The sequence below is a fragment of the Pleurodeles waltl genome, chromosome 8, assembly GCF_031143425.1.
Source record: "Pleurodeles waltl isolate 20211129_DDA chromosome 8, aPleWal1.hap1.20221129, whole genome shotgun sequence".
Lineage (NCBI taxonomy): Eukaryota > Metazoa > Chordata > Amphibia > Caudata > Salamandridae > Pleurodeles > Pleurodeles waltl.
The window spans coordinates 463,319,239-463,341,592 of NC_090447.1; the positions used below are offsets into that span (position 1 = coordinate 463,319,239).

Consider the following 22,354-nt stretch of genomic DNA (forward strand, 5'->3'; position numbering starts at 1 on the left):
AACATGCGATTCACAAAAATCTGGCAGGAAAAAATGAAGAGATGAATTCTGTTAGCATAAAAGATAGCATTAAAACTATGCAAGAAAATGTATGTAAACTATGATAGAGTTCTTGAAATTCACAAGCAAGATAAAGCATCTGAAGTCATTCAGCTTGCCAGTTAGGTACCAAAGCAATAATATCTCATCCACTTCCTAGACGGTGTTTAATATACCCATCTGTTCCAAATTACTACATTTGAGTTCTTTATTGAGGGAGTTTAATTTTGTGGATGTACCTGACTTAATGAATTCTATGACTTTGATGGATTGTGACCGTAACATTTGTCAGTGCAAGCTTTTTCTGTATGCATGTGTATTTTTGTGTATCTTCATTTATATGCTTAATTATATAAGTGTGTGTGTGTGTGTGTGTGTGTGTGTGTGTGTGTGTGTGTGTGTAAAATTTGAGCCAAAGTTGCTGCTTGTCTGCTCACCTATGCAGTACCTTGTGAAATTTCATGCAACATTTCCTATGCAACGTTCTAACGCCATCTCAATAACCATCCTTCCGACCTGTTTATCCTCTTGTTTCATGTTGAAGTATTGCTGCATGGTAACCTGGTTTGAAGGTTTTTTTTTTTTTTTTTTTTTTTGTTTTTTTACATTTTCTCCTACTTGTAGATGTGCTGTGAAGTTTGAACCCTATGACCCTGAACCGCATTGAATGTTCTATGTTTTGTTTTTTTGTAAGGTACAGTGGGCCCACCTGGCATCTCTCAAGAACAATGTTTCCCCTGTCTCGCGATCCCACTCCTTCAGTGACCCTACTCCCAAATTTGCACATCATCAGCTGCGTTCTCAGGACCCACAGCCACCTCCTCGCAGTGAGGTGCTAAATCAGAGCTCTGAATCTAGGTCAGAGGCGCCTGACCCCACCCAAAAGGTGTGGGTAAGATCCGACAGTGAGGAGGTGCCCCCGAGGGTAAGAAGAAGCAAGACACTACTTTGTGGTTTTTGAAAGGTTGTTGTGGCGATGCCACAATATTAAGCGTACCAAGTGACCAAACCACAGGAAACATCAAATGTTTTTATGAATTTTCCTTTTAAGGGGAACTCTGATCACTTTTAGGACAAGCCTTGTAAATATATATAAAAAAAACCTAATGTGGTGAACTGTGGATTTTGAGCATTGTTTAATTTAATTAGCAATGGCTCTGAAGCTATTTCCTATCATGGTGAACAAAGCAGTCGATCCATTGACTGGGTTCCACCATGTTTATGTTAGCTCACCGAAATTATCAGTCACAGCAAACTAGTAGCTTTTAATTAGCACACGTATTGCTGTAGTCTTATTCATACCAAATTGTGACTCTCAAAGACTGGAAGGACAATGAAATGCACAAAAAACATGCCGTTGAACTACAAAGAAGTTGTGTCTGCCATGTTCAGTGCAAATGCTCACAATGTGGCTCTTAAAGTGATGGAAGATCCCCTTACAGAAAAATTCCTAAGAGAGAAGGCTCTCATTTGTGTTCACTGACAAAATGCGTTGAGTTTATAGATTAAGATATGAATGTGCAGTATGATCAGTGTTTGCTAGAGCTAAGAGCAAATCATTAACAAATCACCATTAATGCTTGAACATGAGCTAACTCATATTCATCTTTATTGGGAAACACAAATGCAATCCTTAGCCATAATGTTTCAGATTGCCCCCTTGCCCTATCTTTGTGCATCGAAGTACATAGTCAGATATGTCACTTTGGGCTTCTGAACAAGCCTTGCTTTGCAGAGGCCTCAGAAGGTGATACCTTTTTAGAGCTCGCCGTGTGATGCTTCAGGGAGGACTTATTAGAATAATGGCAGACCACAAGTGATATGTAAACATCGATTTGCACAGGGAACACTATTGTTAATCTAAAATGCCCACAGTGGGCTGAAAGTCAGTCTTTTAAAATAAAAATAACTGCATCCCGATCTCTTGTGGGAAACATGGAGAAGTGAGGCTGTATTGTTGGCAAAACCCTGTTATTCGATCCCATGCTGTACTTTAATCCACCATACAGTGGTTGCGCTTGGAAAAGTATCTTGGTCATTTGAAGAAAGTTACTGGTGTCAATCATTGGCTAAGTCCATAAGATACATCATGAGGTCTACTTTTATGCCTTCTTACCCCCACTCTATGGTCATGTGTTTAGCCGTAACAACATGGAAACAAACGTTCTCGCTGCTCTACAGTCTTAATTAACTCTAGTTATAGCCTGCCAATGCATCAGTAATATTTGATTGCTCAGTGCCAATATGGTGGTGCCAGGGAGTAGTAAAGGGAGTCCAGTCTGGTAGTACGTTTTGCTTTTTTGATGAACTTTCTTTAATAACTGTATTTTGAAGCAAGACTTTAATCCCCTGTTGGGAGAGTGGGGGTTGGAGAGAGATGGGACAGGTATAGAAACAAACATCTTTTCCTAGCCAGTTCTTAATTGGGTGATTTTCAAAGCAGCCACTGGTTCTTAAAAGTTTTTGTTTTGACCACCCTCTTAATCCTGTTTACTCTGCCTTTAATCCTTAGTCCTTTATCACCTGCACCATTGCTTAATGCAGGTTCCTTAATATATTGCTTAAGTTTGTGTTCTGCTTTGCTTCAGACTGAGAGGAAACCAAACTAAAGAATGCATGGAATACAGCACTCTGTCTGAGTAATGAATTTATTAAGGCAATTCTCATGTTTTTACATATGACGAGAATAACGTAAGCGCTTAATCTGAATGCAGCAACACACGTGCAACTCTTAAAATAATCACAGCAGTCGAATAATAATAAAGAAAATGCAATACATCAATAATTAATATATATGTTCAATGGCATGTGTAGCTGCAGATGCAAATGCTGTGCATATATCACCATCTAGAGTTGGGCTCGGAGTGTTACAAGTTATTTTTCTTCTAAGAAGCTTTTTTGGGTCACAAGATAGTGACTCCTACTCTCGGTGATAGTATGCGTTGGCATCGAGTCCTTTGTTAGATTGTTCTCTTTCCGCCGTCTGGTTCGGACGTGTCCCTCTCACTTCTGTAGATCTCGGTTCAGTACTATCTGAACTTCTCTATCTTTTATTTCAATGTCGGTATCGTTTTTCAAACATGTTTCTGACTACAATTGATCAGATTGTAGCGTCTGGGTCGAATAGACGCCCTTTTGGGCACCCGTGCCCTTCTCAGGCCTACTCCGTCACAGGCTCATGGATCGGACTCCATTTCGATTCTGTCCTTTGTGCCACGCCCAGCAACCCTACACCGACCAGCATTTGGTGTGCAACCTCTGCCTCTCTCCGGACCACAAAGAAGAGACCTGCGAGGCGTGCCGATCCTTCCGATCCAAAAAGACCTTACGGGATCAAAGATCAAGACGGCTAGCGATGGCATCGAAGTCAGCGAAACAAACACCCAACATCTTTGGTGAGGAACAGGCACAGACTGCGGTTTCCATCCCAGACTCCAAACGCGACTCAGATGGGGACAGCCAAATTATTCCTGCGCCGCAGTGCATTAGTACACCAGCCCCTTCCCATCAAAAACAGATAAAAAAAGCCACAAAAGGCCTTGGGCCCACCACTGCTTGCCAGCCATGGTCTGACCCAAAAACAACATATCGTCAAACGACCTCGGGTTTGGTGCTGAAAAAGGCTAAAACTCACTCCACTGAACAGACTACAATGCCTGTTTCGGCATCGAAAGATGGAGGCTTCCACTTTGGAACTGAGACGGCTACATACCACATTGGAGCCAAAACATCCACGCTCCTCTTTGGAGCCGAAAAATCTTTCATCTATGGCTCAAACCACTTTTTTTGGCCCGTTTAAAGCATTCTATCAATCACCAAGCGTTCGGAGCAAACAAGTTTCATCTCCAGAACAGGAAACAGATGAAACAGACATTAGACTAATTCTTGAGGTCATACACCACAAACAAAGGAGACTACAAATCCAAAAGGATACAGGGAAGATTATTGCCTCTCCTCCTTCTATAACTAAGAGGAAACCAACGTTCCAACAAACTTTGGAAACTGGCCCTTCACCGGAAAAGATATTTAAACATAAGGAGAAGCCAAAGACTGTGCATCAGCCTTCTCCACCGCATTCGCCTTTTCTTCCCTCATCAGCCTTCGCCACCACCTCACACTCCACCACCATCACCCACACAGTTTTCCACATAATCTCCTGTCTAATCACATGGGGATTATATGGGTGATAATACTTATAACATGGACCCAATGGGATATGTATGATTCTGACCCAGTTCCTTCGAATGACCCTGATCTGTATCCCACAAGGCAGTCTCCACCCGACGACACCACGACCAATAATCAGGTCATTTCCAGGGCAGCCATGTACCACAACAAACAGATGCGCTCTGAGCCCATAGAGGAGGATTTCGTATTCAATACTCTTTCCTCTACACATAAGCAATACCAGTGTTTGCCAATGTTACCAGGTATGTTAAAACATGCTGATGACATTTTTAAAGCGCCAACAAAAGCAAGGGTATTAACACCTAGGGTGGACAAAAAATATAAAGCTGCACCATCTGATCCAGTCTTTATATCACAACAATTGCCACCTGATTCCATTGTGGTCAGTGCAGCTAGAAAAGGAGCTAACAGTCACTCCACAGGGGATTCTCCTCCCTCTGATCACGTTTTTAAACCTGAAATACAAGTGGTCCTCACCATGCAATTCAATAAACAGAAGATATATGGCCTGAGATGGATACCACCAATGAGAAATTAAAAAAGTACTCCGATACTGCAAAGGCCATGGGTGCCTTTTACACAACACCTTTTTGGGGTACTTTTCATTAGCCCCAGTTCAAAGGAGGTTTTAAACCCCAAACATCAGAGACCTCTCCGTCCCAACAAAAACAGGGACAACAATATTATTCCAGAGGATCTTTCAGGGGGCTCCTATAGAAGACACATTTTCAGATCTAGGGGCAAATCCACTGCCACAAGAGGTGCCTCCACCACTTCAAAGCAGTGACTTTCTCTGCATCCCTACACAGCATACATCTCCTGTGGGAGGAAGACTGCAATATTTCCACTGTCATTGGCAACAGATAACATCAGATCAATGGGGCACTGTCAATTATCCACAATGGTTATTGCCTAGAACTCATCTCTGCTCCACCAAGCATTTCCCCTCGTTCACACAGGCTTTCTTCAGAACACATTGTTGTCTTACAACAAGTGGTAGAATCTCTTTTACTTAAAGGGGCAATAGAGGTAGTTCCCATCCACCAACAAGGGACAGGAGTATATTCTCTATACTTCCTCATACCAAAAAAGGATGGCACTCTCGGATCAATCCTCAGTCTCATACCTTTGAATCATTACATTCTCTCAGAGCATTTCCATACAGTCACTCTACAGGATGTCCTTCCTTTGTTACAAAAACAAGACTACATGACATCATTATATCTAAAAGATGCTTACTTCCACATTCCTGCCCATCCAGCACACCGCAAGTACTTACGGTTTGTGATAGCAGGCAAGCACTCTCAATTCAATGTGTTACCCTTTGGGGTAACAACAGCACCAAGAGTATTCACAAAATTTCTACCAGTGGTTGCAGCTTACCTCAGGCGACAGTACATACCTGTCTTCGCATATCTAGACAACTGGCTCATAAAAGCCAGCACCATTCAAACCTGTCTACAACACACACAATATGCAATGGATACTGTACACAGGTTAGAGTTCACAATCAATTACCAGAAATCTCACCTTCAGCTAGTACAAATTCAACTACATCTAGGAGCAATTGTTAACACTCAGTCAGCATTATCCTACCCAAATCCACAACAAATTCAAGCGTTCCACACACTCATATCCCAACTACAATTCAATCAAACTTACACAGTAAGATTTATCGTGAAGATATTGGGAATGATGGCATCATGCATAGCAATAGTGCCCAATGCACGTCTAAACATGAGACCCCAACAACAGTGTCGCTCACAACAGTGGTCTCAAGCAGAGGGTCAATTTCACGATCTAGTGTTGTTGGACCGCCAGGCTTACAACTCTCTGCAATGGTGGAATCACTCCAACTTATCCAAGGGGTGGCTATTTCAGAACCCAGTGCCTCAGACCATAATCACCACAGATGCACCAATGACCGGTTGGGGAGCCCATCTCAACAATCTTACAGTTCAGGGAGAAAAGGACTCTATCCAGCAGGCTTGCCACATAAATCACTTGGAATTACTGGCAGTGTTCTTAGCATTCAAATCATTTCAACCACAAATCACACACAAAACAGTGTTAATACATTGATGTCAGGTTGTATAGCCTTCTTATCTGCAAAAACGGAGGGCACGCATTCAGCTCAATTGTCCTTCTAGCACAAACAATTTGGCAATGGGCGAGACACGATCACATTCAACTATTAGCAGAGTATATCCCAGGGATACACAACCAACTAGCTGACCTCTTAAGCAGGACGCAGCAACAAATACATGAATGGGAGATTCTCCCACAAGTAATTCAACAGTACTTTCACATGTGGGGAACACCAAACATAGATCTCTTCGCAACCATCGAAAACAAAAAATGGCCAGACTTTCCATCCAGGTACCCACACTCTCAATCCAAGGGCAGCAGTGCTCTATGGATCAATTGGTCAGGGATATTTGCTTACACTTTTCCCCATCTCCCACTAATTCCATTTATGGTCAACAAGATCCGTCACACCTCCCTCACTGTGATACTCATCGCTCCACTGTGGGCACATCAACACCGGTACACAACACTGTTGAATCTGTCTGTAGTGCCACACTGCAAGATTCCGAACAGACCAGACTTGTTACCACACAACAAGGGTCAAATCAGGCATCCCAATCCCAGTATGCTCAACCTGACGATTTGGCTACTGAAGTCATAGAATTGGGATATTTACAGCTCCCACTTGCTATCTTAAAGCCAAAAGACAACTATTAGTAACTCCTAAAGCACATTCTACTAAAAAGAAATGAGCTTCACTGTCATTTTTAGGAAATATACCAATGACAGGCATACGTAAAGCAGCCACATGGTCCACACCACACACATTTACTAAACACTACTGTGTGGATGTGCTATCTCGCCAACAAGCAAATGTTGGTCAAGCTGTGCCACCGCTTACTTAGGAGGGGACTGCTTTTCAGTCTATGCACAGCTTGTATATCTGTAGCTGTAATATCAATATAAGTGCACTGTTCCACTAGGAAGAGAGAGATATAAGCCAACCAATCAAGATTGGAAGTAGCGACTAAGTACTGAGTGAGTTTAGGAGAGCCCTCAAGCACCCACTTGGGTGACAGGTATCATCATCGGGCTTGCTCCTCCCCAGACTGGTGCTGCAATGTCTGGCGGGCTACCCAGCATTCTGGGTGGCACTCAACCATTGTAAAATTGCTAACAACAAGGGTCTGGGAAAGAAACTGAATAAGGAGCGGAGAGTGTAGAAAAAGAGACAAGACTAGTAAAATTAGCTCTGAACCTGAGCCATTATTTTAATATGATAGGAATTGGGTTCAGGCCAAGATTAAAAACAGTAATATAAGAGTGTTGTTGGAAATAATGTACCATTACACTCTATAGTTAGGGAAGGTAGTTTACCTAATCCGACATGGTCAACATGTTTCGCGTCTATGATTGGTCACAAAGTGATCCTATGACGCTTCTTCAGGACCCACGAAAAAAAGCCTTTAATTATTATACTACTTCTCCTATGTGTTAGAAATTAACCAAGTGCACATATAGTCACTTACAGAGTAGAAGACAGAATATGTCTAAGTCAGTTGGTCAATACAGTCGCCCATCCCATATTTGAGATCGGGCTCCCTAGGTCTGCGCTAGCATCAACCAAGGAGAATGAATTCATGTATTCCTCGGTTCATCCAGGAACCTGCCCCCTGCCGCGCGCCTGTATATCTGTAGCTACATATGCCATGGAACTGAAAATGTCACTTATCCAGTGTACATCGGTTTGTGGCTTGTAGTGCTGCAGAAGCACATGCGTCCTCTTTCCTCCCCGGAACCTGTAGCCGTTGTAGTACTTTATAATGTAAATATGTATATACATTGCATGGACATCTTTACTTACTATATATCTGTACATATACAATTCTTCACTCTTTACTTTACCCTCCTGTGTGAAAACAATCTTACAAAGGACTATAGGGGTAATTTTGACCTCGGCGGTCTTTTTTAAAGACCGCCAAGGGACCGCCATGCGGAAGACCGCCAGTGCAGGCGGTTTGCCGCTTGGCCTATTATGACCGTTGGCAGCTCTCCCTCCCTTTACGGACGGAGAGCCGCCAACTGCCATACTGGCGGGAGGCGGGGAAGTGGAGGTTGCTCCACCGCCACGCCAACAGAACACCGCCCAGCGAATCACGTCCTGTGATTCGCCGTGGCGGTGTTCTGTTGGCAGTGTGGTGTCGGCGGAGCTTCCCCCATAGCTCCCGTCCCCTCCCGAAGGATTGACGGACCAGGTAAGTCGATCGTCTGTTAGGGGAGGGGGGTGGGGGATGTTGTGTGCGTGCATGGGGGTGTCTGAGTATGTAGGAGGGAGTGTGAGTGCGTGTATGCTTGTGGGGGTGATGCGTGTTTGGTAATGAGTGCATGTATGTCTGTGGGTATGTCTGTATGGATGTGTGCGTGTATGTTTGAATGTGGGTGTGCGTGTCTGTGGATGTTGGCATGTATGTCGGGGTGGGTGTGTGTGTGTGCATGTGTGTGTTTGTGGTGCCTGCATGCGTGTCGGGTGTGTGCGAGTTATGTGATGTTGGGGGTCGGGGTGGGGAGGGGGGCCCTGCCACCTTTGGGGGGTGGTGGGGGGTGTAGGGGAGGGAGTCGGGGTGGGGGTGAGGGGTGGGGGAGACCCCTATCAGTGCCAGGGAAGGAATTCTCTGGCACTGATAGTGCTTACCGCCATGGATTTCATGGCAGTTCAAACCGCTGGAAATCCACAGCGGTAAGCCGGGTCCAAATACCGCCGGTGTCATAGTGACGGCCGCCCGGCGGACGAAAGAGAGAACCGGCGGATGACCATGACGGTAACCGCCATGGTCATAATTCCACAAGGTAAGACCACCAGCATGTTGGCGGTCTTACCGCCGGTTCTCCGCCTTCCGCCAGGGTCGTAATGACCCCCTTGATGCGCATGTACACTATCACTGAGAGGAAGAGTCACTCGATCTCGTGACTCAAAAAAGCTTCTTTGAAGAAAAAAAAAAAAAAACTTGTAACACTCCGAGCAGAATACTAAATGGCGATATATGCACAGTATGTGAATCTGCAGCACTACATTCCACGAACAGATGTACATTGGGTAAGTGACATTTATATATATATATATGCTGGGACTACGTATTTATGCATGCACACAGCAAAACTAGATTTTTAAGAATTAAAAATGCATCACCATGGGGCTCGAATCCAACAATCCAGAAGAGAACAATCCCAATAGGATTACTTTGAGCAATGCGTCCACCCTCAGCAGTGGGTTCCTTCTCAATTCAAGCGCTGGCTGTACCAGGTCAGTGCTGAAAAAACACACTAGAGACTGGCCAGATCCCAAGGTGTATTTCCAAGACTGAGCTGTACCCTTCTCGACCATAAACATTCTCAGCCTTGTACAGTCTTATCATGGTTTTGTCCCCCCACATTGTTTTTTTCCCTGGTGAGAATAGCGAAAACATGTTAACAAGCTGTTCTTGGAAAAAATACCTGTGCCACCAATGTGATGGCATTTGAAGCTAAGCTAATTATAAAATGGAGTCAGTGGTAAAGATTGAGTCGGTGGTTAAATACAAATAACATTTCAGTTTGCCTTGTAGATGCTACTATATCGCAGTACGTCTGTTACATGATACACATAATTCTTTAGTGGTGATGCTATCCCACCAAGTAAATTTGCCCTGCACTCCATTACACTTATCTCTGGCTATGGCATGGAAAGTGAATTGAAAGCTTTCTGTGAATTCAGTTAAACGTTTTCCTTCTGCTCAGAGACCCTTCTGTGGTGAAACTGAAAGACAAAGGGCCTGATTTAGATATTGAAGAGACAAGTTACTCCCATCACAGCAGTGACAGCTATTCTGTCCTCCAATATCTAAATCACATTATATCCTATGAGATTTAGATATTGGCGGATGTGATATCCGTCACCTTTGTGACAGAGTAACTCATCCTCCAATATCTAAATCAGACACTTAATCTCTGCCTAACAGAGCTCTTAAACTGTTTTATGTACCGTAGACCTGAAAACCGCATTGGTTTGTGCTACTTATGCATATGCTGACACACAAGGTCCACTATATATCACACAATTTTAAGTTATTACTTCTTACCCATGTGGTTTACTTGCTGCTTTTCAGCTTCTGCCATTTGCTTATCTATTATTAAGATGTTTGATTAATTTGTATTTACACAGTGAACCCTTACTATGTTTTTTACATTTGCGCTTTCTTTCTTGTTCTCATTGTCTGAGGCTACATAGTTCATTGCTATCACCAACTTCACATAATATTGAATAGTCATTTAAGACTTACTTGTATCTTGATGGCTATTGACAACGTATTGTACTTATGCATCTTCTAAATGTAGACTTCCCCTACCGCCAACAATAAATACGACTTCTGCAGCATGGCGCAATACTTTACTGATTAGGCATTTCACGTACAGAAAATGAAAAAGATTCATGCCTTACTTAAATAACATAAACAGCCAGTCCTCTTGCTCTATCCGAGTTAGACCTGATTCATTTTTAAGTAAAATGGCACACTGCTCTCCCTAAAATATCTTCGAACGGCACTGAGTACTTGGATATAAAGTTTAAGTTACATTTCACACAATATTGCAACTTATACCTTTTAAAAATAAATTATTAAAGGTGCAGAAATGTACTTCCTGATATTCTTTTTTACAGACTGCTAATAATTTGAGTCATTTTGAACACGGGAGGGGGCAATTAAAGAAACCTGGTGAAAATGTGTGATGAGACATTTTTCGTTTTCCTATGCAAGGTACCTGTAAGGACCACGTCACGGTCACCTGTATTATCTCGTCGTGATTCACCTCTTCAGAACAATGTTGTGCAGCAAAACAATCAAGCAGGGCAAAGGAATTCCACAAGGTTTGTTTGTTAACTTTATCTGATTTTTACTGCTATGCACAACATTCTGTTCTGTGATGTTCCTGTCTTAAAAGGATATTGATTTTGAAATAATAATGCTGAAACTCAGCTGGGGAGGAAAGTACCTTTGAAGCTCAAATTTCAGTTTTCAAAATCATGCATCTTGTGCCCTTCATCGCCCTTCGTAAACTAAGCTATGAATGATCAAATTATCCATACTTCTAGAAAAGTACCTAAAAGAGAGAAAAAAGAGCAGATCATCATAGAGTCTGGTTTTTGTGTGAACCTTTGATCATCTCATGGTGTATCCAGCCAGTGCTGTGGATCAGATCTTATGTTCCTTTGGCTTACTCCCTCTCTTCACATATAAACACAATGAGCCAAAGTTAGCTTCTGTCCTAACTTCAGAAGTTCCAGTCTTTGCTTTTTTCAATGTATAATGCAAATGCAGTCCCTCAAGTTCCCCATCAACTAAGGACAAATGCAAACTGTTCTCTTAAAATCACGACACTGAGCGAATCACATCAGGACCTTTTGAAAATCTCACCTAAATGTACTCTGACATGTACAACCCTTTCTTTCCATCAGTGGAGAGGTTCTTTCAAAACTCTTAAGTTATTAGGTACATTACTCAAAACAAATCTAGTCCAAAAGTAACACCAGCAAATAGGCTGCATTTGAGCAAAGCATCAAAAAGTTACTTTAATAGCCAGTAAAGAATTTATGTCCAACTGGATCGCTTGAAATCTAAAAATCAATGCTTTGCAAGACTTGAGGAATGAGTGAGCCCAATATGTTCATAACTTGTTTACTCTAGACTCTTGAGCGGTGGAGAGGCTATGAAATATTCCTCGGTAATGTCCGATACACACTCAAAACACTGAGTCTGTCCTAAGACTGGTCATTTATTGGATACTTACAGTGGTGGAGGCTACAGGTGACACTGCAGTTTAAGTTGTATAAATAAAACTGAATTCTCTTCCTTAGCTACATTTCCATGTTATCTGGGATTTTTTATTTTAGGTGTATTTGCACTGTTTTTATGTTTGGAAGTCTATAATTGTGATTGTTTCAGCAAAATATTATTTCACCAGTCTGGATAGATGTGTCTGCGTCGTATGATTAAATAGGGTAGTGTAAGAATTTCCCTGCCATAGAGTCCTTAATGCCTTTGCTTTTATAGAAGAAACAGGCTGACAGTTAGTCAAAGGCAAACGCAAAATATTTGGTTTGAATTAAATGTAGTTCTAACCATGTGGTTGGAAAAACAGTTGGTGAGAAACAAGCAGTGAAAAGGGAGATACATTAAAACAATCCTGAGAACATCTGGGGAGGGAGTTTAAGGGTTAGACTAAACAGGTAGGCTGAGACTTAATTTAGTATTGGGGTGAAAAAGTTGCAATTGTGGTGTGAGGAATGAAGTTAGGGTTACTTGGCCCACTGGGTTTACCGTTATGGTGACAGTTGCTTATTGGTTGATAGGCTTGGGATGAGAGAGGTAGTGTTGCAGAGTGTTTTGGAGTATAGATTTGAATAAGAGGGATAGTGGTAGCATTTAAGTATGGGGTAAAATAAACTTGGATCAAGTGATTTGAAGTAATATCATTTACAGTAGGAATTAGAATTTCAGAAACATTTCTAAAACTATTGAAAAACCTATCTACATTTATCACCCCTTAATTCAGATTCTCCCCTATGTTGACTCCCCTATCAAGGACATCCTTCTCCTGGATTTTGTTCTTCGCCTTTGGAATCTGTTAATATTCAGATTTTAATATTGGTATTAATTAAGCTCACTACATACAAAATGTTTAAAAGATCAAATTATAAAAGACAGAAATGAATAAGAATAAAAACAAGGGGTGCGATTCTTAGGAAAGAATGTGCAAGACTGAAAAATTATTGGGGTGAACCAATGAAGGATGTTAGAATGAAAATTGAATCAGTGAGTCAAGTTTTACACTGTATATTATTACAACTTGATAACTAGTAGCTAAAGAACGACTGAAGTACTATATAGAAGGTGTAAAAGGTGCTGTTCAGAAACATTAATAATGCATATCTCTTCCATTGTGCCCAAACGTTTCTTATCATTGCGTAACAGTACATTGACTACCCTTATTTTACATCGTGATGAAGTATTGCACAGGCATCCCTAACTGTTATGGTCCCTCCATTCTTAAAAATAAACACTTGTAGCTACTTTCCCCACAAAAGCAGCTTCAGGTTTCATGTTTTGCCACTTCATAACCACACTTGCAAGAACAAAAAGATTTTGCTGTTGAGGTAAGAGGCACTAATCTGAAAATAAATTCCTTTAATCCTTCCAGTAAATCTATCAAAAGCTTGATCAAAGGATCAAAAAACCCATAATGTACAGACCTGCAATTTAGATATGTTTTTTTTCCACCGCTGTTTTCAGAGGTGGATCAAGAGAACTTGTGAGAGGTTACTAGTAACCGGTTGCAAAAACATTTTGGGATTGCGGGAAGTTGTCAGATTGGTGCTTGGCCGAGGATTCAGTTTTTGAGTGGGAGTGTTGTTTGAGAATGTTAGGTCAGGAGTATTTTTAATTTCTAGGAAAGGGGCTCTTATGTAGATAAAATAATCTACATAGGCTGGCTTCTGAAAACGTGAGTATTATAAGATAACAATCACAAAGATAATGTGGGAGATCATAAACCTATATAGTCACAATGTAGGGGTAGTAAGATAGTAAGGTGTTTTCTTTTCTTCCGATAACTGGATTAGATGATTACCCACCTTAGTCTTATTGTAATCACAAGGAAAGCCATTAATCCCCATTCCTTCTGCCACGCAGGTTTTTGGATCTATCACATAGACTGGTTGTAGGCAGAAGTCTTGTTTCCAATCTTTTATTTGAAAAGGGCACAAACCACTGTCTTCTCCTAGCGTGGGATGCAAGTGTGTAAAAAAATCCGTAATGATTGAAAGGGTACTATCCTTATTCTGTTAGAGACCTACCAGTTAAAATTGCTCCTGTAAGTGCTTTTAGTAGTAACTGGAAGTTAATTGGTGGTCAAACTCCTCTCACTCTAATAATCATACAATCCATAGCACTCCAATACCCCCTGCCACACTTGTGCTATAAATTATGTGAATATTTTAAAATTTAAAGTTATTTTTTATTTTATTCATGTGAGCTAAGCTTTAGGTCTTGACTTGTACAGATTTTTCTCAGAACCCGAGCAAAAAGGAAAACCCACAATTTCTGCAACATGTGCCTAATTCCTATGAGCCTTCTGGGATTCACTGGCTTTCATAAGGAAGCACTGCTTTAGGAACAGACGAAGCTTTAAAACATCTGTTTCATGCTCTGTACTAAATACTAGATCTCTTGTGTTTCTTTTAAATTTCAACCTGTAAGACCTAATTTCTAAACAAATTATACATGTCCCACTAACAACCTTTTTTTTTTTTTTTTCTTTTAATTTCAAATTAGCAATATAGAGCCCCGACTACTGTGGGAAAGAGTTGAAAAGCTTGTACCCAGACCAGGCAGTGGAAGCTCCTCTGGGTCAAGTAACTCCGGATCGCAGCCAGGATCACACCCTGGTTCTCAAAGCGGATCTGGAGAACGGTTCCGAGTGAGATGTGAGAACTATTTGATTTATGTTCTAGTTTATTTATTTTTAATTCACCAGTGATGCAAATATTAATATACAATCAGGGGTCTGGAATTTATTAAAATATCTACTTGTCAATGGGACAGGTTGCTTCTTAAATCTACTTGGTCTGTAATAAAACATTGGTTGGTCCCTTTGTTGCCATGTAGTGCAGCAACAAATTATGGCAGCAATCTCATCATGTAAGAACTCTGATAATAGCCTCTCTGACTATGCCACGGCTAATACTATTGTTGGGCTTGAATACTAGCAATTTCTACATACTGGGGCTGGAGGAAGCAGTAAGTAATAGTTCCAGGGCAGGAATGCCTTTGAGTGTGTGCAAACCTACTACCTGCATAGTTTTAAGGATGTTCGCCAGCTCTTTAATGTTTTCTCATACTGAGAAAGGTTGGAAATTAACTCTTGACAAGGGCAGAAATAGAAGTTCTTCAAGGGTTGGAAAAAAAAGTGGCTAGAGGGAAAGTGAGCGTGTAAACGCTCAGTATATTTGTGCGTGAGCAAATCTATACATGCATATTTGCTCGTGCTAAAATACAGTTCACAAATATTTTCTAGGAGTACGATTTCCTGGTCTACCTCTGTAAATTCTTGTGAATTCATGAAAGCCATTAGTGCAGAGACATATACCATGGGCGCACTTTTGTGACTTTATTTAAGAATAGGGCCTTAGGTCTGGTGTTAACCAAGACATTTTGTTTTTATTAAAATTCTACTTCTCTCTTTATCTATTGGCTGTTTTTACTGTGAGTGATAGCATTTTGGTCTTCCACATGCAGCACGTTCAGTACCAGGAACTACTGTGGCATTGTGTGCTTTTTAAGACCAAATATTTATTTTGCCAAAGTTTGTTACAATGGTGAAGACCTGGCAGCTCCCACAACAATAAAGTGTTAAAAAAGCCATGTCAAAACAAGTCATGCATTGACAAAATTAAAAGACTGACAACCAGTGTCTGATCGGTTGGCTTTGTGCTTGTTTATTTTCATGTTTCCCATAATCTTGTTGAGAATGGTTACAATGATTTTCCATTAGGATTTCTTTTTTTTTTTTTTTTTTTTTTAGCATGCATCAACACATTTCACTAAATGATGTTTCATAGAAATAGTGCCTAAAATGTGTCAGTAACTTGGCAACACGTTTTTTCCCTACTTGCATTTTTTTCTGAGCATTTTATTTCGAAAGCAAAGAATCCTCAATCTTGCTTACAAGATTCTGCAAATATTTGCATCTAACCCAGAGAACATTCTGGGAGCATTATTTGTAGCCTCATATTGTTAAACTTTTCAAACGTGTGTACTTTTATTTTTACTGGAACCACGGTCAGTAGTGCAGTGTGACCTTACAATGTTTATTTAGAGAGCTCACCTTAATAATAAAGGTTTTGCAGTAATGAACCATAAATACAAGTTTGAACAGCATTAACATATAGACATAAATATTACCTCAAATGCAGACAGTTCCCTTCCCTCTAAACTGGCATCGAAAGGGGTTTGTGCTGCGTGGAGTTGAGCCTACTTGCTCCAAGGACAAAATAAACATCGACACCTTTTGTCCTTGACCCCAAACTATATGTCCTGGGCTTTGTGCTATAGGAATTCCACACCCCTGATACAAGTAAATAGTAACATATGAATGTGAAGGAACCAATTCCTAGATAAATACTGTTATTGCAGCAGTCCTTCTTTCCACCTATTCTTTTTCTGATTTGGAGCATTTTATCCAAAACTCTTGTTTCTTGGTGTCCAGTTTTACAGTGTGTCCCATGGTACAATTATAGCAAAAACGCTCTTTCCTCCTTGAAGTAGTGTAAAAACGAACCACTGAACTACACAATTGGTGAGTTAGACTGAACCTCTTAATTTGACAACTCAATTGAACTCACAAATTGTGTAGTGCAGCAATTCGGTTTACATTACTCCTTGTAGGAAATGATGCCAATTCGTCCCTCTCCCTCAATCAACCCCTGTTTCTTTATTACTTCATTTGACCACACCCGTGGTAGCAGGACAAAAAGCGGATGCTTTTCAAACTTCTTTTACTTTTTGGCTTAAAAAAACTGGTTGTGATGAAAGCATGGCAAGCAGACAAATCTGAATTTCTGATGGCCCAGTGGACAGCTAAAGGACAGGCAATGGGGGACCCTGTTAGCACAATATATACATATAAGAATATTTGAGGTATTGTCCTAGACCTTCCTCCCTCTGTCTAATCATAATGTGTTAACAAGGTGCATGCATGCAAAGAACAATGTTAATTTTCTGACATGCCATAAACAACTCCCCAATGAATTTCTTTCTCTTTACCCTCATTGGGACATCTGGATATATTGTAGCATCATCTAAGTCGGAAGGGTCACCATCCCAACGTCATGAAAATGCAGCCAAAAAGTCAGAAGAGAAGAAGGAAATCTTCAGACCCATCAAACCTGCTGTAAGATTATATGGCTATATTTCAATATGTGTTTTATAGTTCTGCTCTTAACCCTCAGTGGCATGAAATTCAGAAAAAGAATCCTTGAAGGTTGCATTGGTAATCACTGCTACTGTCATCTGTTCTATCTTGTCTTTGTGTGTGCTGTTGCTATAGAGGTTGATTGCAGTTTATAAGCTACCAACTACTTACAAATTCCTTTGCAAACTTGATAGTCAATTGATAGTTTCTTCTTTTTTTTTTAACGAACATCTACTACCTCCGCCTTTGCCACCTTTTAAATCACATGACTGCTCTGATGAATGTTCCAGGGAGATGTGGTAAGTGTTTGTGGCATTTATAATACATTACTGGAATTGTTGAAAAATGTATTGGTGAGAGTTATCTCACCAGATTGCAAATCCTATCTTTAAAGGTCTTATTCGAGGTGCCAGGACTGTGTGATGCTAACATAGCACTCATTCCTATTAACGGATGAGGAAAAAGTTCAGTTGGAGTTTCTCATCTAATGAAACAAATGCTGCTCATATAATAATGTCCACTTTGTCTCTATTTTGTTGTGATGATTTGTTTATGTATGGCATTTTTCTGCTTTTCTGCCATAGCAAATTTGGAAATGGTTGTTTCACATTCTTGGGTAGCAGACATTTCAGCACAGTCAGAAAAGCTACTAGAGATTTACAGTGTGATAGGGATGCATGTGTTGTACATCATCCCGTCATCTGGTGGTTGGATTTGGAAAGGTTTATTTGCTAAGCTTTTGCCTCAGGAGTTGATCTGTTCGTAGTGTTATGTCTTACTATAACGTTGACCATAAGCACACAATGCCCCTTAACATAGCCTCCATTTTAGATTCTTTTTTTCAGCTAGTGGGTTCGAAGATGCTCCAAAAGAGCTCCTGAAAATTCACTGTGAAGAAGTCTGGCTAATTCATCATAAGTGTGATCGGAATTGATGCTGGATTGTGAATTCAGGTTTTCCATGGATCTTCAACGTAGTCAGAGACTGGCAAAAATTATAATGGACTGAAACTTCTCAACTCCATTTTGTAGAATGAGAATGCTTGTCAGGTTTTGCCTTAGTTGCCGCTGTAGGTTCCCAGTTACAAACACTTGGTAAGCATGTTCTGCCTTCCTGTAGACCATAAGCTAGAAGACTGTTATGATTGGTCTCTTTTCAAGCCAAAAACCTAAGACCCATTGTTTCTGGCTGTTTCTTTACATGAGCCAGTTGACCAGTATTTAGATTATTCCTTTCAAACATTTGTGCAAAAATGGGTATCCTAAATCCTAAATCAAGGATTCCATGGTGTTTCTCAATATCCTCACTGAAATTTCTTTGGAAAGCATAGATGGCTGTGCACAATAGATGCAACTGCATTGTACATTTCAATTCCTCAAGATGGAATAGAAACAGTGGAATGGGATTTATTGAACCAAGACAATATAGAAGCCATTAAAGGTTTTCTGTCTGAACTTTAATATATATATATATATATATATATATATATATATATATATATATATATATATATATATATATTTTTTTTTACTTTATCACAGCTATTTTGAATGACAAAATGAGTTCTTTTTACAGATACATGGTACATCCAGCACCCTCATATGCAAATATTTTCATGGGTAAAAGTTTAGGAAGATCACCTATTACAAGAAGAGAAATGGCAACACCATTTACTGACAAACAAGATTATTTATTTCTCGGATGGAAGGGTGGCTGACAACTACTTGAACAAAACCTCACAGAGTTGAATTCATGCAATGAACATATCAGATTCACACACAAAATCGTGAAGAATGAAATACCTTTTCTAGACATATTGATAAAGTTGCCATCAACAGTCATACAAACCATTGTTCACAAAACCCATCGATAGAAATAGTGATTTACATTTCCAAAATTTTCACCTTCAAGTCTTGAAAAACCATCTATCTTTTTCACAATTTGTTCACCTGAGAAGAATCATATAGATTCCACATGATTTGGCAAGTGCTTTTGATCATTACAAAAACAGGTTCAAACAGCGTGGATATGCACATTTGATACTAGATCAAGCAAGGGAAAGAGTGCAACGTTTGGAGCGAAACTGTTTATTACAAAAGGCTCCTAAACTACCCTCTAACAGGATAGTCTGCATAATAAAATATTCCAACAACTCACTTGCCATTAAAAAAAAACTATCAACAGATGATGGGAAATCTTGCAGAATGAACTAGACTTTCAAGGGTTATTTAATGAGAGGCCTTTTTTTTGCCTACAACAGATCCAAGAATTTGAAAGAAATTGTATCCACCAAATCTTTCAAACAGGGCATCAATTATAGTGGCATCTGCAAGTGTTTGAACTGTGTCCACTGTAATAATGTCATTACTGGCAACATGGTTACACATCTCTCATCTAGTAAAAAAGACCTGTTTGCTCCAGTAACCAGTTGGTGCTCTGTTTGTATCTTTTATTTCCTGTTGTAATACATATCCTTGGATGTCAAATGAGCCACATCCAGTTTTGCCAGAGGCCCACAGTGTTGCATCAATTCAGAATATCGTGTTGGCCCTGAGAGACATATTCAGGGTTAAAAATGTGCCCCCACTCTGGCATTCCCATGAGATACCTTTTGAGTCTTTGCAACAGTCTGAAGAGAAGTCTGTCTAATTACATGTTTGCTATATCCTTGGTGTGAGATAACATGCAACACCACAGTATAACAGTTGAGATCTGGACTGGGCAACATCTTCAGAAAGCTGGGAGAATGTTTTGACTGTTATCCCTGACTTTACTGTGACATTGACTTCTGGGAACCTGCTCACTTGGATACCCTCTGCTCTCAGACCCATACACATCCTATTAATAGAAGGTTCATCAGTGTTCCCCAGTGACAATTGAAAGCCTACCTTATGCCTGTTATTATACCCCTTGTATTATCAAGACTGGCTTTGGAGGAACCACTTGTCTAGTTAGGATTTTAAGTGGGTGAGCAGGTAACAAGCTAGGCTCAGTTAAAATGACAGTTTGCGATGGCCTGATATCATGTGTTTAGACAGAATTTGACTCAATTTTGAACCCTTTCGCCTCTGATTTAATTTTGCATCTAAGCTACATTTCCCCTGAGAACAATCACAAAGATCCACGCGACCAATCAGAAAATATGCAATTTTAAAATTTCCAACAGTTATAACTAGCCAGGAATGGAACAGAGTTTGTCAGCATAGTTGAGCAGTAGAATGTGTTTGAAACTTTATTCTTGGAAACTCAACAGCCACATTTAATTTACGTAATTTCAAGTCCATTGTCGTGGCAAAAATAGTTAAAGATAGAAATACATTGCTCGGGGTTTCAAGCTTATCCCAACAATAGATACTGTTATAACATCATCCAAGGCAGCATCTAGCAACATGTTTTCAGTGTGCACAATATCCACCAATTGAGTGCTGTCTGTGTTTTGTATGCAGTTTAGAGGTTTCCCTCCAGCTAAGCTTTTTAGCTTATAGCTCCTTAACCAAATTAATGTTGACAATAGTCCATACTGAGGGAGACAGCTGCAGGATCGATTTTGCCAAAAAACAGTGTTTGGTTCCAGAGGTTTTGAAACCACTACCCCTCTCTTTTTCAAATGTGTACCTGTAGGTACTTGCTGAGCTCCATTTAATAAATAATCAGTGTTTCTAGGGGATAATTTTAAAGGAAAGACTTTTATTGACTCCTCATTTGACACAGTTTTGGCCTGACACATACTTATCTTTAACACTCCATTATCAACTGTTTTTTTTCTGTGCTCCGAGTATTGATGTAGAGTGTCCTCCTTTATACAGCACAGTCTTACAAATTCTTGACGGCAAGGCCCAGTTACCCAAGTCGAAGGGAGATGTGTCAACCAGCTCCTGGGTCCTCCGATAAGATGGCACAATTACAATGCTTTCCATCGACTAGTCTTTTAGCTGTTCCTCAAGAGTGTGTAGCTGTCTGGATACTCCTGCTCCCAGGGTTGTGTATCACCTTGCTTTGCTACTAGCAGTAGCACATTTCAGGTTTTAATGTACAGTGTATAATTTAAAGGTTCATGTAAGCAGCAAGCAGTACAAACAGTACAGGGAAAACATGTAAATACAATTAAAGAAACTGTCTGGCGATTTGCTCAAGAACCGAGGTAATTTAGCACAATTGCCAGTTCTAAGATCTAAGAAGCGGTAGTGAAGGGATTGATAACTTCATATGCACATAGACTACATTAGTTAAAATAAACCACTTTTTAGTACCCCTGTCCTAATCACTGCCAGGGAGCCACTTGTGTGGAGTATTTCTTTCCATCGAGGCATGGATCTGCTAGAAGCATAGAAGCATTATTTGATTTTTTAGGTTCCACTTTTGGATCCATTCAGTTCACAATAGTAAATTGAGTCATTCTGACACACATGGAATTCAACACAACAATTTTAACTAAGGGGGTGTCAGTAAGATTGGAATAGCATGCTAGTTGTGCATCTTAAACCACCAAAACCCACTTCCAGGTTGTTTCAAAAACAACTCTGTAGTTTTTTTCCAGCAGATGGTGGATTTCCTAATTCTCTCAATCAGTAAGTGATGTGTCCTTCATTACATTTTCTGTGCTTCATTTGGTCTCCGATTATGCCAAAAGTACTTAATTTAATCAAAGAATTGGTATAGAGGAGCAACTCAGAAGATAAACCAATGTTGATTTTCCACTTCTTCCCTTAGGTTGAGATAGAGAAGTAAGAAGATATATTTCCTAAATGTATCATTTACAAAATTCAGAATAGTTTACGACCTAAATTGTCAGATGCTGGCCTCATTTTGATTCCAAGTTTAAGCTGTAGATGTAGTTGCTCAGAAGGAGCAAGACCGATAACACACTCTTGAGTTGATGTCTGCATAGTTCCAGTGATACTATGTTATCAGCTTGCTCAGGCTAAAGATTACACCTGCTCATTATACACCAGTAATTTGTAAACGTTTTGTGCCATTACGGAAAGATATTTTGTTTGTTTCTCTTCACTTACCTCTTCTCTGCAAAGGTGGCTAAATGCAGCAGTAATTAATGTAAGGTTTCCATGTATAGTTGCAGTGAGGGTGATTGGACCGTGAG

General features: G+C 40.2%; 1 protein-coding gene across 11 annotated transcripts in view; it reads left to right on the forward strand.

Annotated features, from left to right (window-relative positions):
- The window catches only part of MAP4K4 (mitogen-activated protein kinase kinase kinase kinase 4), a 513,631-nt gene that overhangs the window by 374,843 nt on the left and 116,434 nt on the right, over positions 1-22,354 (forward strand). For 7 of the 11 annotated variants that reach the window (XM_069204415.1, XM_069204417.1, XM_069204419.1 and 4 more), the window contains 4 exons: positions 734-964; positions 11,046-11,155; positions 14,619-14,770; positions 17,138-17,235. In XM_069204415.1, coding sequence (XP_069060516.1) covers positions 734-964; positions 11,046-11,155; positions 14,619-14,770; positions 17,138-17,235 — 591 coding nt within the window. The remainder of the gene's footprint in view (positions 1-733; positions 965-11,045; positions 11,156-14,618; positions 14,771-17,137; positions 17,236-22,354) is intronic. The other 4 variants (XM_069204421.1, XM_069204423.1, XM_069204424.1 and 1 more) reach the window with 2 other exon arrangements.